Source organism: Cottoperca gobio, chromosome 14, assembly GCF_900634415.1.
Source record: "Cottoperca gobio chromosome 14, fCotGob3.1, whole genome shotgun sequence".
Taxonomy (NCBI): domain Eukaryota; kingdom Metazoa; phylum Chordata; class Actinopteri; order Perciformes; family Bovichtidae; genus Cottoperca; species Cottoperca gobio.
This window is the reverse complement of record NC_041368.1, coordinates 10,497,112-10,514,543: the sequence shown is the minus strand read 5'-3', so window position 1 is coordinate 10,514,543 and position 17,432 is coordinate 10,497,112. Positions and strand designations below refer to the sequence as shown.

The 17,432-nt window shown below is 39.8% G+C and overlaps 1 protein-coding gene across 6 annotated transcripts in view; it reads left to right on the top strand.

Annotated features, from left to right (window-relative positions):
- The window catches only part of LOC115019253 (glutamate receptor 3-like), a 66,019-nt gene that overhangs the window by 1,573 nt on the left and 47,014 nt on the right, over positions 1-17,432 (top strand). For all 6 annotated transcript variants that reach the window (XR_003833451.1, XM_029448724.1, XM_029448722.1 and 3 more), the window contains exon 3: positions 14,283-14,522. Coding sequence is in view for 5 of the 6 variants with exons in the window: in XM_029448724.1 (XP_029304584.1) it covers positions 14,283-14,522 (240 nt within the window). In the remaining variant the exon portion in view is untranslated. The remainder of the gene's footprint in view (positions 1-14,282; positions 14,523-17,432) is intronic.

The window sequence follows — 17,432 nt, the reverse complement described above, 5'->3', positions numbered from 1 at the left end:
CCTCCTCAGTCATGCCATCCAATCTCACCAGCTGGATGATGGAGCATGATGGCCTGTAATTGGCCAAACACGGTGATTTTGTAAACTGAGTAATTCAGTAATTCCAGAGACGCTGATGAGCAGCACTTTAGATGACTGCAGGGAAAACAAACATTGTTATTCTGGTTGTTGTCGTATCTGGCTGTGACATCAGGTGATGGTTGCCAGTTACATTGTGTATTATGGCGGTAGCTAGCTACGGGTCATGTTGGCTGTATCAAGCAAGTTGTTGCATTTGATCTTGTCTTTCTCTTTAAATGTTCACGTCTCTCCACAGTAAATTGGACAATTAAATGTCCCTAAAGTAACATCTGCACCTTGATAATTAGCCTTATGTTCTTCCTAACCTTCATTTGTAACCACTAGTCAAATATAATGCAGATTAGTAGCCATCTTTAGGTATGTTTGGGTCCAAATCAGGCTTGTGAATCCCCTTGATAATGATTTTAAATATCACATAAAGTTATACCAGCAGCACAGTGGTATACTTCTTCTTACTACACCTTTTGATGTATAAATAGCCGACTGCATCAACTGTAACATGCTATAATCCATGTAGTCATCTCAACAAACGTGATGGATTTGATAGGAAGGGCTGTGGAGTGTGAGATGGCTTCATAATTGGTCTACCAGTCACTCCTCTGCCATGTAGGGCACCAAGCTCTGCCTGGAGAATTAATTTGTTATCCTTCTTCCCACCAACTGCACTTCGCACTTCACGCTCAGCGATCAGCTGCGGCTCTCCAAACTCTGTCAGCTGCCATAGAGACGTCTGTGTAACCTAATGAAGTGAGAAAAAGCCCAAAAAATAAAGGAAAATTGAACACAAGTCCTCCTCGTACATCAAGGGCTCTGCTTTATGATAAACCTGCAAAATGCTGTTGAGGTGATGTAGTTGTTGGAGAGTGTAGCGGGGAGGATGCAGCAGCCTTGGTGGGAAGTTGCAGTGAGATGCAGGTTTACACGCTCACACCTTGACGTAGTTCGACCACAGCCTTGCACTGTCGGATGCTGAGTGATTACACTGGGACGGTTGTGGGGTCAGTGCTCAGCTCAAGGGCACTTCAGTAGTTGTCACTGAGGAAGAGATGAATATTAGATGCTTGGCTTGTCAAGATCAGGCATGAAGCACAAACTGTCCTACTTGTTTTTCATTTCAAGAAGGCCAAAAGTAAGCCATTATGTAAAATTACTCATCCACCGAAACATTTCTTGTGTCAATTAGCTGTTTCCCCTACAGTCATCTTCAACCCTTGGGTTGTCTTTGGTCCTATGCATTTATTCTACAGGATAATGCTTCTAATGCTACGCTTTTGGATTTATTGTTATCCCATTTTCCAACAGATTATTGTATGAAACTAGGGCTGGGCAATATGGCCAGAATCTTCTATAACAATATAGGTCATTTCATATCTCCATAACCAAATGCTAAAGCCTATTTTTGTACATTCCTGTGGGGGTTAATTATTTGACAAATGAAAAGTAGTGAGCATTTTCTAATATTATTAAGAACGTTTGTGGAAAACAAACAGTTTCAAGTGAAATAATACAGAAACAATGTAATAAAATATTTCCAGCTATACACTGACTATGTTTACATGCATGCACGCAAATACAGAGTAATCAGATTAAGACAATCATTTGATTTAACTACACTGTGGTATTCCCATGATCAGAATCCTTGGGTGTAGGCGTATGAGTTGAACAATAAAGCTGAGTCCAGTTTGTTATTTGCATTAAACTGAGTGGTAGTATGAAATGTGATGTAACAACAAAACCACAATCTTCTAAGGCCTGAAAATATGCACAGAAAATATTTCACATCAGAATTTCTGAGAAACTATACCATTACGTCCTCTAAATTGATAATACAACGCACATGGTAAATGTACGTAATTGTTTATCACGATATCTTGATAAAGGACTTCATCACGATAGGATCCATTGAAAGATGATAAATTATCATATTGAATTATTGCCACAGCCCTAAATAAAACCACAAAGATGCGTTCCTGCCACACGAGGAGCCCTGTAGAGATAAACAGATAGAGGCCTGTTGAATTACAAAAACTATTACCATATATTTTTGGATCGTGCACCTATTAAAGATTCAGACCATAGCCAGCGTTCTTTGGCTTTTTTGAGTAAACCTGAATCCATTGTTTTTGAAAGAAGCTTAAAGTTTTTCTTCCTAAAGGATAAGAATAAAAAGAAGATAATCAGGAGGATTAAAGTTGTCGAGATAAGCTGATGCAAGCTAAGCTAGATGCTTCCTAAAAGACCAGCGAGCAGCTCATTGTGCGGAGCAGCCAGGCCAGTTTGTGAGTAAGACATTGCTTGAAAATGCACCAAACTCCATTATTCTTATTTAGTCGTCTGGATTGCATAATGCCCTGCTTGCCTGGCAGGTATTGATGTAACAAATGGATGTGATGATTATGATTTGACACATTTCTATTCTAGCAAGAATGACAGGTTAGTCACTGTTGTGCTTTCCTACAGCTCACATTGTTAATTCTGATGAGATTAGCAAGTGTTAAGATTTTAAATCTGCTTATTGCTCGTGAGCTTTGGGATTGTCTACAAAACTTCCACTTTTGTGTGAAACAAATTGTAAAAATAATCTGTTTTATAAATGAGAGGAATTCGTTTTTGCTCAAAGCTCATTTGTTGTATTTGTTGTGTTTGTTGTGCGGATCCTGAATGGAGTAAAGCAGGACAACACTGCTGTCCTCCAGCTGGGTCAGTATATAATGATTGTTACAAATCCCCTGATGGCAAATGACTGTGTTATTGGCAGTGTGGATCAATAGGTGGAAGGCTGTAGTCCAGCAGTGTGTGTGTGTGTGTGTGTGTGTGTGTGTGTGTGTGTGTGTGTGTGTGTGTGTGTGTGTGTGTGTGTGTGTGTGTGGCTCCTGTTTGTTCTCCAGTATGGAAAAATCAATTCTCACCAAGCTTTCATTTTCTCTTTCCCAATCCCTCTCTACTAATATATGGCTGTTCTCCAACTTCCCCTTGGCCAGAGACGCTGAATCTTCACTTTGATGCTTGCATAGTAGCTATGAACATTAAAAAACAAACAAACCTGTACACAATGATACATTGCAGCAAACTATTTCCAGTCATTACAACTTGATTGAATTGATTGCGACAAAGAGCACTTCACTGTGCTGTTGTGTTTATTATCTCACCAATTTGTGGCTGGCTGAAGCTGCAGGATGTATTGATGTGACACCTTGCCCTGGGCCAGGACAGATTGTGTGCAGAAATGCAGAAATGGGAAGGTTATATCCATTAAGACTGAGGTCAGGGCAGGAAGAGACAGCGGATACAGAGCCGCTGGCCCGGCTGAACAATCAGGGAGAAGTCAAACCAAGTGCATGTTGTTAAATCATTTTTGGATAAGGTGACAGGGCAGATAGTGAGAACAGATCATTTCATATCTTTATTTCCAAATCATTTACTGAATTAATTACAGGAGTGTAAAATTAATTAATTTTAATTTCTGTAACTTTTAGTGATTATTATTTAACATGTCGCACTCACAGCGACAGGGTCTGGGTGTTATCTGTGTTTTCACTTCATTGAAGTAACATAACATTTTGGTTGCCTTAACAATGACCTTTTCAGCGCTCGGTTACACTTAGCTCCACGCAAAAAAAACAAGATGGTGACGGCCAAAATCCACATCTCCAAACTCGATGCTTCAAAACCGTAGTCCACAAACCAATCGGTGACGTCTCGGTGACGAGATCCACTTCTTATAAACAGTCTATCATTTAGTTACAGTACATGTTGCCTGTCTATGAAAGCCAAATGATGCATTTTTAAAGACGTCCCTCTTTCACTTCTCTTGTCTAAAGTTGCAGCAGCATGAATCTGCTCAGACCAGAATTGTTTCCAGAGATGATCTTTTAATTTGATCAAATGTCAATGTGACAGTGTGTTTCTTATTACAGCGTTTATTATAGCCACCTATCCTCCCTCTGCTGTGACTCACTCAACCAGTGTGATGCTGCTCAGACAGAGGCTAATGTTAGAGCACTTCACTGTGTAGGCAATGGACAGTCCTACTAATGCAACATAGACCAGTTTATGTAGCCAGATCTCCTCCTCCTCCTCCCCCTCTTCTTCTACTTCTTATTCTTTTGCATTATTAAGACTGCAGTGAATACATTGACTCATAAGCTTTGTCCAAATAAGGACATTTTAGTTTTTGAAGTACTTGTATGCAAATTTAGGGAAAAAGTATGCTTACAAAACTGATGGTATGACCTAAAACTATAACACAATTGTTTTGCCTTGTTAAGCTCATAGGAAGTGTGCAGTATGTGGATAAAGGAGCAGCAGCACACATCAGCACATTCACATTTCTAATGTGTAATTTAAACAACTTCAAGATAAGATGTGTTTTCAGTAAAGTGGAAAAGGAAAGGATCACCTTCTCTAACTCTAATGGTGTAGTATTCAATAGGAACGCATTATTGAAAGGAATACAATAGACATTTTGTGAAATTTGCATATTTGCTTTCTTGCCAAGAGTTACATGAGAAGATTGAAGCAATTATCATGTATGTACGCTAAATATGAGGCTATAGCCAGCATTCAGACGACAGCGACAAACAGCTACCATGGCTCTGTCCAAAGATAAATCTAAACATCGCTGACATGTTGTATCTTATTTGTGTGATTCGTACAGAAACCGCAATGCTAAAATGACACGTTGTGATATTTGTATATGTATATAAATATGCTGGACTTGTCTTGTCATCTCTGTGAGGTTGCCAGGCAACCTGTGAAATTGTTAAGAGGAGACACACTACAGGTGAACAGGGTAACAATGTTAACTCCTAGATATCACTATGAAGCATCCCCAGCTGGGGACATTAAGACAATTATTTTTTGTATTAGTAGTTTTCTGAAATGCTATGTTTAAATATGCAAATGAGGCATTATCTAACGCTGTTTTCTTTATTCAAGAGAAATCTACAGACGCAAATAGAGAAAGTGTAACAAAATAACCACCTACATGTGTATTTTGGATGTTTTTTCCACTATTCTGAAATAAGAACATTTTAGAAGATTCTCAAAATGGAGCAGTCAATGGAATAACGATGTGTTGCCCGTAGTCTCTCGAGTGAATTAACACGTTTCTGGAGGAAAACAGAAAGAATCTCATCAGAGGATGTTTTCACTCGTCGAATCATTTGAGTTTTTGAAAAGATTGTAATATCTAAAGATAAATGTCAATTTAGCAATGCTTTACATAATTCTAGCTGTAGTCAATGTAGTAAAACAAATATGCTGGACCGTAACCAAACAATACAGAACAACCTTGGATCCATCATAACTCTGAGAACTCATTTAAACCGACAGGTCATGAATGATGCATGAGCACCAGAGACAAGGTTGTCAAACTGTTTGGCCTGAGGGAGAGCATTCTGCATGATAGTTTAATCCACACTCTTTGGCCAGACTAATAAATGTGTATACAAGCAGAATAAATTATTATTGAAACCGTTTATTTTTCTATAGCAGCATCAGAGTCAGTGGTGTCACTGATTATCAGAAAACACAGTGCATGCCTGAATTCAATCATCAAGACTTGTTCAGCATGGAAAACACTTTCCCCCACCTAGATATTTGGAGAACCATACATCTTGTATTTTTGTGTTACATTTGAATGGTTTGAATGAATCCTCTCGATTTGGGAGCCCTTGAACTGAAAGAGACACTTACCCAAAAGCATGTCCTTTTATCACGACTCACTGATAAAAATATCTGCTACTGCAGCCACAGTCCTGTCAGTTTGGATGACCTGCCCCAAGTTGACAAGCACTCATCCTCAGATTTGTCATGGCGTTCTCATTGGGGAGCATACTTAAAACATAAATGCTTTCAGGATGTCTTTAGAATAATTGTTTCTCACTAAAGCGTCATTTCACTTGCAGGCAATGCCGTTGACTAACCGATACTTCCACTGACATGAGCACATGGTTTGATCCTTCGTTTAATAAGAGCTTATAGGGTTTATTGCTGTGGGGCAGCACAACAGTCATGGATCAATATGCAGCAAAAGTACATTTGCTTTATTTGTTCTGATGCTAAAGAAATGGCCACATCTACAATAGAGGCAATATCAGTTCACTTAAGACGTGCAAAAAGCTCACAGAAATAATCTTATCTCTTGTTTTTCTCATTCAGAGTTCCTCAACCCTGGTTGGTCATAATGTAATATAAAATGGCGGAATAGTACTGACTAGGTTCGGGGGCAAGCCACTGGAGATGTAGTTAGTTTTTCTTCCTGTGCATCACTATGTGCGTACATGTCAGCGCTGTAACGGAGCGACGGTGATCACTACTGACAAGCTACAGTGATGCTGCAGCAGTTTGTTGCAGTCTTACACAACGTCCTTCAGGGAGGCTGCCTTTGAGAGCTCTGCTGTTTTTCACTAAATGTTACCTGAGATCATCCAAGGACAACAAGCTGTGAACTACACGGAATAAGACGAAAGAAAACCAAAGATGCCGTCGGGGCAGTGAATAATTTAGCAGAGGCTGCTTTCATAGATGTGGGAAAGTTGTATCGGTCTCAGCTGTTGAATGCAAAGAAGCAAAATCACTTCAAGTGCTTCAGGGTTTTAAATGTACTTCAGGTACCTCATTAGTTTATTATTCATATGTGATACTCTTTCCAGAACGGATAGTTAGAGTTAATGAATTGTAAAGAAATAAAAAAGTGTTTTGTAATAATTAATCCATTAAAATCAACTAATTTCATCGGCAATAATGACGAGAGTGGATGTTTTAATGAGTTAATTGAAACTACTGTGCATACAGAGTCATAACATTTTCCACTTTTCTCTCTCCTTTTCTTGATGTGTTTTTGATGTAAATCCATGTTCCAGTGTCTTCTGCAGCATTACAACCTTCTTAAAGTGTGTTGTATTCTGTTGTCTCCTGTGATAGTAGTCCTTGGATGATGTTTTTGCAGTATATGCAAAGCATGTGTAGGTGGAGTGTTAGCAGCGCTTTTGCTGCGGTGCAGTGAAGTATTAAAGTGTATTCTTCCATACAAAGACTCCACTAGCCACAGGCCATGTCTGTGTATCGCTGCTGTAGATTTCCTTCTGTCGTGTTCTTTTAGCATGTGGGCTGAATCCAGTCGTATTTCCCAGATTAGGGCTAATCCAACAGCGTTGCCCCGCTCTTTGCGTATAATGAGTATCTGCTGGGGGTAACCCGCCGGAAGAAAATATGTGCTTCTACAAAACTGTAATCTGTTGAGAAGAGGGAATTCCAGCCAACATGAAACGCACTGCCTGAGGAGAAACACCTACTCAAGCTTCAGTCCCTATATGCCCTCTGCTTTCTCCGCGGTTGGTCAACTGGGATGAATTGCACAACAATGCAGGCTGTAATGTGGCTACAAATATAAAACGCTTAAATGTCATAACAGTGAGATCATTTAAACCCAGTGCACTTTGCCCACAGTGAACATTTACTGTGGTTTTATGGTGAAATTGAACTAGCAAATCTTAACAAGCCTTTCATTATAATTTAGTGCAGCTTATTAAACACAAACTAGATGAGATGCTGAGTCTCTACTCAGAAGCTCATGTGCAATTTCAGAAACATGCATAATGTATTGAGTATGTTTTTATTTTTATTAGCCATGCTAATGAGTTTGGTGATCCTCTAATGTTTCCCCTAGTGCCAGCTGCAGGTTTACACTTGTTGTTATGACTGAAATATCTCAACAACTAGTGGATGGATTGCCATGACATTTGTTTACAAAGCTAATGGTGTTCCCATCAGCCTCAGCTGTACTTTGTGTTAAGTGCTAACTGATAGCCCGCTAACACACTTAGCTAAGGTGGTAAACGCGGTAAGCGCCTAGATCAGTTTAAATGTTTTATCTGAAAATTGAATTGTGATGAATTATTCTGTATGTCAGTGAAGTTTCCATTTTCATCTTGACAACTGCGATGGATTTTCAAATATGGAAATTAAATTAAGATGACGGAAATGTACTTTCAGGTGTGTTCTAACTTACATATTCTAACTTGCTTAAAAAGTCTTGAAGGAGTAAATGTACAAATGTAATGGAACGAGTCTTTTGAATTACAGCGTTCTTAAAGGGCAAACACTGTAATGTGAAAGTTATTGGATCAGCGCAGGACAGAAATCAAATTTCATGCTTTAGAAACAGACATCAATTAAAACATAAAATATACTTTTGATGGTTATACATTATTAAGGTTTTCCTGCATTATGAGCTGTAACAAATGGAAGTTGTTGAATGGGTTTGTCTTTCACAGTTCAAAGACATGCAGATCAGAAAGAATCTACAGAATATAGTGTGATAACTGTGAATACAACACCATGGGAGATTCTATGTGTTTATAACATGACTACAGCTGTGGTAATGTTTGGAAACACCTGTGACGCACTTGAATGTGTCTTTGCTCAGGTGTCAGACACAGACAAAGTCCTGAGATATTCCCTGACTGTGTGTTCTGACCCTGCAAAGGCTGGGAAAACATTATTCAGAAGACGGGCACAGTTTAGACGCTCAGCTCGTTTCTACGAGGAAACACAGAATCTGCTGAGTGTCTGTCAGTCAGCACATTTACGACATTTGTTGGCATCCTCCGGCCAGCCTAGTAATGCTGTCTCATTTGAAAATACCCTTTAAAACATAAGTGGAAAGAGAGCTTGATTACTTTTGAATTTTTGTGACTCAACATTTTTGATCCTTTTTTTTTTTTATATAACCTACAACTATTTATACAGTTTGTCAATATTGATGGTTTGGCAGGAATACGCCATAAGAAGTCGAATGGACTGGCTAGAAACACAAGTGTGTCATGATGTGAAAATGAATTACCTTGATTTATAGTCCATAGTTCTTTCTACAGTGGTAAATCATGCAGAGGTTACATAACACATAGGACATCAGGGGTTAATGGTCTCACATGAAACCTCATGTAAGACACAGAGGGACAGGACATACATAAACCCTTCCAGTATGACTTTGACATTGTGATACATTTATAGAAAGAAACCAATAAAAATAGACATATTACACATACCAGTCCCGGAGAAAGAAAGCCAATTCACGATCGCTTTTGAATCCTTTCAAATCCTTCTATTCTTTCCATCTGTTGATTGACCGATGAAGGTTAAATCCTGTTTTCGCCCTGTGCCCTATCAATGCCCCTTTTAGCTTTTTAATATTGTCTTCGGTCAATTATTTTCTTTTTGTGTTGGCTGCTGATCCTGCCCCAGTATCAACCATGAACACAAAATATAATGTGAAAAACAAAATGATCTTCGGGCTTCCTTTGAACTGGCTAACGTACTACTCACTGCAAAGTTTTGCTGTGAAAATGTAAACAAAGGCTCTTCCGTTCTGCGTGGTGTAAATCGTTTTGTCTGATTTTGCAGGGAATCAGAGCCACGGCATTGAGAATAATCATATAGAAATAGCCAATCTTCTCACTAATGGTCTTGTTTGCTTATGTAGGTCATATAGAAGCATCATTACTAAGTTGAGTTTCATAACCACTTAAAAACTCTGTGCAGTATCTTTAAATAGCGACCTAAACATGTGCTGCAGTGTGTTACATTTGTCTTATGCTTTAACGTCCTGAAGGGCAGATGTATAGCTCAATGAGTTTACTTACTTGCTTGTAGGCTTATGAGCTTCATCCTGTCCAAGCGTTTGGCCTCTGCTGTTCTCAGTGACCTTAATGAGATGCAGTCATCATAACTTTGGTCCAGACTGAAACATCTCAACAACTTCTCGACAGGTTTCCATGAAATGTTGTACAAACTTCGATGTTTCCCAAATGATGAATTCTAATTACTTTGGTGATACCCTGACTTTTTCCTCTAACGCCACTATTGACATTTCTAGCTGTGAAAGTGAAATGCTCAACACATCTTTTCCCCCTCAGGATTAATTGTAATATGTTTGGTGATCCCCTGATTCTTCATCTAATAATAATAATAGTAACAATAAATTGAATTTATATAGCGCTTTTCGAGACCTCAAAGTCGCTTGGGGCAAAAGAAGAAAGAATAATACGCTAGCTTTGGTTTATAACTTTGTTCAGTGCTAAATAGCCAACGTTAGCATGCTAACATGCTTAACTAAGATGATGACCATCATAAGCATTACAGCTGCTTAGCATCAGTACGTTAGTAATGTCATTGCGATTGTGTCATGTCAACATGCTAGCGTTAGCAATTTGCTCAAAGCACCACTGTGCAACATCCTCACACAGCCGCGAGCGTGGCTGTAGACTCTGTCTATGATTCATGCTATTATATGTTGAAAGGTGCAAGTTATTCAAATATTTTCGAGCTCAAGGGCAGTAAACAGACCTTGCATAACATAGCTAGTAGGCTATAGTGTATATGTGTATATAGGGAATGTATTGTGTAAGGCTTTGAATGGTTTACGTGCTGAATGCAGTATGAATTCCTTCTATAGTTGATGAATATATTCCGTGCTTCTAGTTTGTTTTTAACCCCATCCTTTATAAGTTGGTGCTTTTTGGACAGCAGCTGCATGTTTGCAGTGTCCTCTGCCTTCTCTTGCTGAACATATGACCCTGGAACAAAGTACAGGTATTCCCATGATGCTGAGACCAACACAGCCTCCCTCTCCCTCAGGAAAACAAACTGAAGTCTTCTATAGTATCGCTGCAGGCACTGCTCTCTCTGACAGCAGTAGAAAAATACCTTCCCACCAGGCAGCATCACACACATAAACAGGTTATTTGTAATCGTCACAAAAAGCAAAGACCTTGTCCTCACTTCGTCCAAACCTCAAGGCTCTCACCGTGTACTCAGTCCAAGAACACTCTCCTCCTCATGTCAGCGTGAGTCCTCCTCTAACCTTCTCCTCATTCTCACTTTCTTAAATGAATAAAGTTTCCTCACTGCGTGCGGTGCTCCCCTTTCAGGCGAGGACAGCAGTTCCTGTCTGTTCCCCTCTCAGCAACAGAGCTTTAAGAATTCACTTTGTAGACTCAGCCCTGCTGTGCATATACACCACAGGTTCATCCCTACATCAGCGAGTTTTATGATAGACTCAAAAAAAGATTCCCCAGCTGTCTGCGGGAGAGACCCTCAAAGCTGCAGAGGCCCAAGTTTTGGGAAGACGTAAGACAGTGTTGATGACAGTGGAGCTGCTGTATCTTCCTGTTGAGTTTGACGACATGGCGAGAGCTGAAGAGAAGCAGAGACGTGGATGAGGGAGAAAATGAGAAACAGCGATGATGTGGGTGATAGGTGATGGAGGAAATAAGATGGACGTTGATTGAAAGTGAAGACAGGTGGGTTTTTCCAGTTGGATATAATCATGCATATAAAGCGTGTTAGTATTCTGAACAAAAAGGCACAGAGCCCGCAGTGCAAAAACACAGCTCTACTTCTCCTCTGTAATAAAATAAATGATGCGTATCTTCATTGCTGACCGTGATCAGGGAAATGCACCGTAGTTGATTAGTGTTTACTGCTTCATGAGCCCAAATATATGATTTCATTACTCCTTGAGCATAACAGTCTGGCTACTTATTTAACCTTGACAAACAAAAAGCTAGTGTTAATTGTATTGATGCCCTCTATTCTTTTTGGATAACACAAGCTAAATATTGTCTGACTGATATTTGTGAATCTGTAAATTGAGGAGGATCCATGTTGTGTTGAATAATGTTATCTGCTGAAAGAGCTACTGTGAAGCCTCCTGAATGAAAAACTGAATAGAAGATCATCCGCTCTAACATTTTTGATTTATGAAGGGGGAGGTTTATTTAACTGTTTACGAAAGGCCCATTGAGTCCTTGAAATGAAGCTGAAAAATTGTCCATCAGATAAAAAACAATGGTGCAGGAGTGGCCTTGATAACAGCATCATCCTTTAACAGTAACACCAAACAGGTGTAGGTTTTTATTTCTGTGGATGCCAGTATTTGTTTAGTATTTTGAAGAAGCAGATCTGATGTGATTTAAGTTGAAGGCTGAGAAAATGGAAGGGACGGAGGAATAATAAAATCACAGGGGGAAAGATGACTGAACAAAGCTATCAAGGACGTGTGTGTGAACGTCTGAAAGGAAAGCTAAACGGAACCACCCGTTCAAACATACAGCACTGAACCCCAATTTAACACATGAAGAAATCACAGAACTGTGAAATATTTTTTGCATACACAGACATAAATGTGTGTTATCTAACCAATGCAAATTCCCAAACGGGGGATTTCATCCCCGGTCGATTTGGCGACACCCTTATTTACATGTGGTAACAGGAAATGATGTTTAATACAACAGGTCCCAGAATAATGACAGCAGCAAAACAAACTATTGTCGTTTAAATAAAGAAGGCAATAATCGACCTTTTCCCATCATTCTGTAAGCAACTCGTGATCGGATTTCATGCTGCACACAGCATGAGTCTGCAAACAGCAAAAGTGAAAGTAGTTGGTTACCTGGCTGAGAAGTTGTTCAGCCTGTCGCCTGCAGATCTTCATCTATCAGCTTATTTTGGCTGCTCCTGACTTTTCCATTACGTCCTGCAATATTTCAAACTGATCCACTGTCAAAAAATGCAGGAAAAAAACCCCCTTGTCTTGTTTTGTAGACGCCTTTTTGATGAAAGTTAGCGGTTAGTGTCAGGCTCACTGACAAACACATTGCATTTCATGGCTACTTCATAATACAATTCCACTTGTGTTTCACCAGTTTAATGCGTTTAATGTGAGTAAATGTTGCATTAGCAGTAATTTAATACAGCACATTTTTCCAGGAACGTCGCCACACCATCAATCGTTGTTTTGCCTTTCAATGATAGATAGTGACTTAACAGACATTTATTAAAATTAAAATCTTTGAGATTATCACTTTAAGTAATGATACACTCATAATTAGCAAATACTTTCTTTCATTAAGTGAATGTTCAATGAATGATTTACAACAAGTATCATTAACATTTATTAATTCATGATAAGCATTAAGAGACTTAATTTCTTCAATGACAACAATGAATTCTTGGGGTGTGGAGTTGGAAAGAAGTGATCTTACCAGACTATCCTCCGCTCCCCATCTCTGCCTGACAGCACAACACACCCGAATCTTAGACCAAACTGTCGGTGGCCGAGATGTATCGTGGGTAATGTGGTCACCAGGCTTTTGAAAGAAATTGGAATAAAAAAAAGAGATCAGTCTGCTTCTGCTGCATCAATTTTGAGTCTTTAAAAAAAAAAATACAAATAAATCTGTCCAACGTGAGTCTTACAATTTTGAGTGCAATTCTAAATCCGTGAAGTACCTTTACTATAAAGTGTTACCAGAAATACATACAGTATGTTACAGGCTGAGCTTTCCTCAGAGTGACTGGATTTCAACCTACAGATTCCCCAAAATGACACCTCATTAAATCCAGATAATAGTATAATAACATAATCAAACATTGATTTGAAATACTGAGTGGCTTCAGTGAACAGTTTAGAATCTGCATTGAGCTGAGGGATCAGAAATATCAGAGCAGCTCTACTGCTTTGACCAACATTTGACAAGGTCGTATCCCTGATTCAGCCCTGCTTGGTGTTTAAAAGCATTTATTATGTACAAATAAAATAAAATAGTTAACGCCTTGTAAGACTAAGTGTCTGATGTACTGAGCGTTTATGGCCGAAGCTCATTTCCATAGGCCCGCAGATGGCAGCAGATAGGGTTTGCTATAAATCTTTTATACTGCAGCACAACCCGGCGCTTGCACATTTGCATGCTCATGTTTCAGGGTATTTGTCCATTAAGAGCTGTGGCCAATGCACTGATTTCCCTATTATTTCTAGTTGATTACCCAAGCAGTTGCATTTAGACCAAGGAGAAGTGAAGGGCACTGGGCAGCAGAGCATGGCCATGGGGAGCAGACATCCCACATGGCACACATTTATTCAGATCGCCACTGCTTCACTCAGAAGATTAATGCCATCGTGGATCCTCCCACGTCTCAACCTTGCATTAATGTTTTTACCCCTACGTTGTCTATAATGGGATTCAGCTATTTTAACTTTCAGTGTGTCGTGACATTTTGACTTTAACTTTGTTTGCAAGGCCATTTAGTGCTGTTGGCATCCCCTCCTGACTGAATGAATAGCTGATCATAGATGACTCTGTTTTGACTGTGTGCTTGTCCCTGACCTGAACCTGCTTCTCTGTCCTCGTCACCAGTCTGCTCCCAGTTCTCCCGCGGAGTCTACGCCATCCTGGGCTTCTATGACAGGAAGTCCATGAACACGTTGACCTCCTTCTGCGGGGCGCTGCACACCTCCTTCATTACTCCCAGCTTCCCCATCGACGCCGACGTGCAGTTTGTCATCCAGATGAGGCCTGGTTTGCGGGGAGCTGTTCTCAATCTGCTGGACCATTACAAGTGGGAGAAGTTTGTCTACCTTTACGATACTGACAGAGGTAAGAGCGGCCCTCTGGGACAGTAAAACACACACACTGCCGTGGAAACACCACAAGCTTTCAGTAGGAGACAGATGAGTAGTGAAGAACATCTCACTGCTAGTGAAAGGGGGAAAAAGTAATTGCCAAGCGCTACTCATGCACAGGTGTTATTATACAGCCTATATGATCAGTCTTTAATATGTAAATCCTCATCCTCAATCCTCATTCTAAGTGGTCTGTTACATTTTAATCTATGTCAGTAATGATCCTAAATTGCTTCACTATGTGGCTGAATGCTGCTCTCAGAGGAAGTCAATAGCTTCCGAGGAATGAGTCATTCACAGGTGCTGCTGATCCGCCGCTGTAGTGCAACTCCAGCCGCCTGAGCCTCTAATCCTCCACACTCTCTGATTATCATTTAGCTCTAATTGGATTATATAAAGACAGAACACAACATACTGTAACTTCTGCATGTGTTTCATGGCCTCCCGCTCCCCGCATGTAGGCCAACTATTTACAGACTTGGGTCTTTGTCGTCCTCTGAGGGTCAGCATCTTGAGAGGCAGAGTTAAGAAAGACCGCAACGATCTGTCGATGTAGATTGGACCACAGGCTGTGGACTGTTTATAGCAGCAAAAATATGTGTGATGTGATTCCATTTGTGTTACTTGTGTTTAAAATTGCTCGGCAGATGTCGAGATTTTCTGGGTGCAGTCTCTGCTGGTAAATGTGCCAAACTGTTCAGAATTGTGCATTCAAAGTATTTTTAAACTGACATAGAGCATTTCTAGGACAAGTGCACTCTTTTTACACTTCCCCCCGCCTCACTTTATATATCTCCTGTTCAGGTGGGTTTATAATCCACTGTAAGGCTCATGAAACGGATTCTTTGATGATTTAACAACACTAACAACATATAACACTGCAATGCAGTCATGTTAAAGTATATATTATTTTCATTGTGGTCCTCCACAAGATAATTGCAGACAATACAATCAACATATAAATAGGCTTTGGCTGATGTGTCTCTGTTTTGGTGGCAGATAGTATTGGTTGGCTGGCGTGGTTGAGACAAAAATCATTAAGCAGTTAATAGCCTCTCTTGGGGGACAATCAACCTCAGAAGTTCTTCCTGATGTTGCCCCTCAGATCTCTCGACTTTTCTGGCTTCTCTCACCTGCTGCGTCGATGCTGACGGGCTACCATCTGTAATACTCTGCCCATTTCCACAGTGTGACACAGTGTAAACACTGTAGTTTAGGATGGATTCCCACATGCTGCACAGCTTGTGTTTGTTGAGAGGGTAGTTAGCCATCCTATTTTGGCTGCCAGTTCCAGCCTGCTCCTCCCCGTCAAGGCTTCGGAGCAATATAGCCAACAATAATCCAAATGTCAGTTTAATATTCATTATAGGAGGAAATCTCTATTTAAGGCCAGAGAGGGACTTGCAGGGGGCTCTTGAGAGACGCTTGTGTGAGTGACTGTTGATAGTTTGTGGGACGATATGACAGTAATAGGCTGTGTCGAGGTGTTTTACAATAACATGTGTAATGCCTGTCCCTTAACAAGCTACATCTGAACAGGGCTTTTTATCAGAACAAAAGCAAAAGCTTCTTAAAGTCAGCTTGAAATTGGAAAAATCATTCAAATGAAACAGTCGATCTTGGGGAAGTGGACTCTGTGTTCCCTTTCATCCCACACCATAAGAGGGATGTAGCCTGAAGGCATAGCTACCATCAAAACAGTATCTGTATGATAGGATTTTGACTATAATAGAAAATAAAACGCCCAAGGATGACACTTAATGTACCCATGCATAAAGCGCACAATATTTTAGTAATTTTAAGTTTTTATTTTTAAATCGGAAATAGTATTGCCAGCAAATAGGTTTAGCTTCTCTTTCATGTTGGAGATGCCTTCCTCTAGCACCAGTATTGATTGAACCTGATTTAACTGACATATTCGTAATGCTGATCAAATAACGAGTAGAGTTTGTTTCCCGCAGCTGTTTTGTACAGAACGGGAGTTACTGTTTCATGCAGCCCAAATTAATTGTTTGACAAAACAAAGTTGGGGAACCAAAGGAACCACACAGATCCAAGAAAAGTACAACACAGACTTTAAGCCTTTACACACAAGGGTCATTAAAGACATGTTAATCTGCTGCAGTGCAACACCACCTATTTATCCTGGACTTACTCGCTATGAAATGTCCTCATTAAACAGACTAATGGCTGCTGGCAGAAAAGACCTCTTGAACCGAGAAACATCTGGGTATTACCAGCTGGCCACTAAAAGTAGAACCACACCAGGTTTTTTTCATATTTACATACTTTACTACTAATTGCATATATTGCTTAAATAATTTACAAGAGGTACCACGGTACAGAGTGCTCTAGGGATGAGGTTGTGTAGGCCAACCCGAAAAGTTAGCATCACCCTGGTACCCTCAACAAAAGCTCTGCGGCAAACAAAAGTTTATGATTGTTCACAAATGAACACCACTTTTATGATTTTTAAAGTTTAAATGCAATCAGCATAAAGTAAAAGGCTAACGTCAGACTATAAACGAACTACACCACAGTCGTATGACTTCAAGTTACCACCACGTACTGCAGAATAAAACATTGCTAATTTCCAGGTTTTAGGGACTCAATCCAGTTGCACTCTATACCGTTCATGTTATTAGGACTTTATCGTCCAATAGTCATCGTCAAAACTATGACAATTTACAAAATAATCTTAATAACTAACCAATCCTTATTGGTTCAAAGCAGCTACAGTATTATAATTACCAGAACAGCTGTGTATAGAAATGTGTTTTGGTAATTCTAATGCTTGTAGCTGCTTTTAACCAATAAGAAACCACCGAGGCCGAGCGTTAAAATCTGTCTATGCGCCTTGTTGATCGGCAGTTCTGTTAATGAC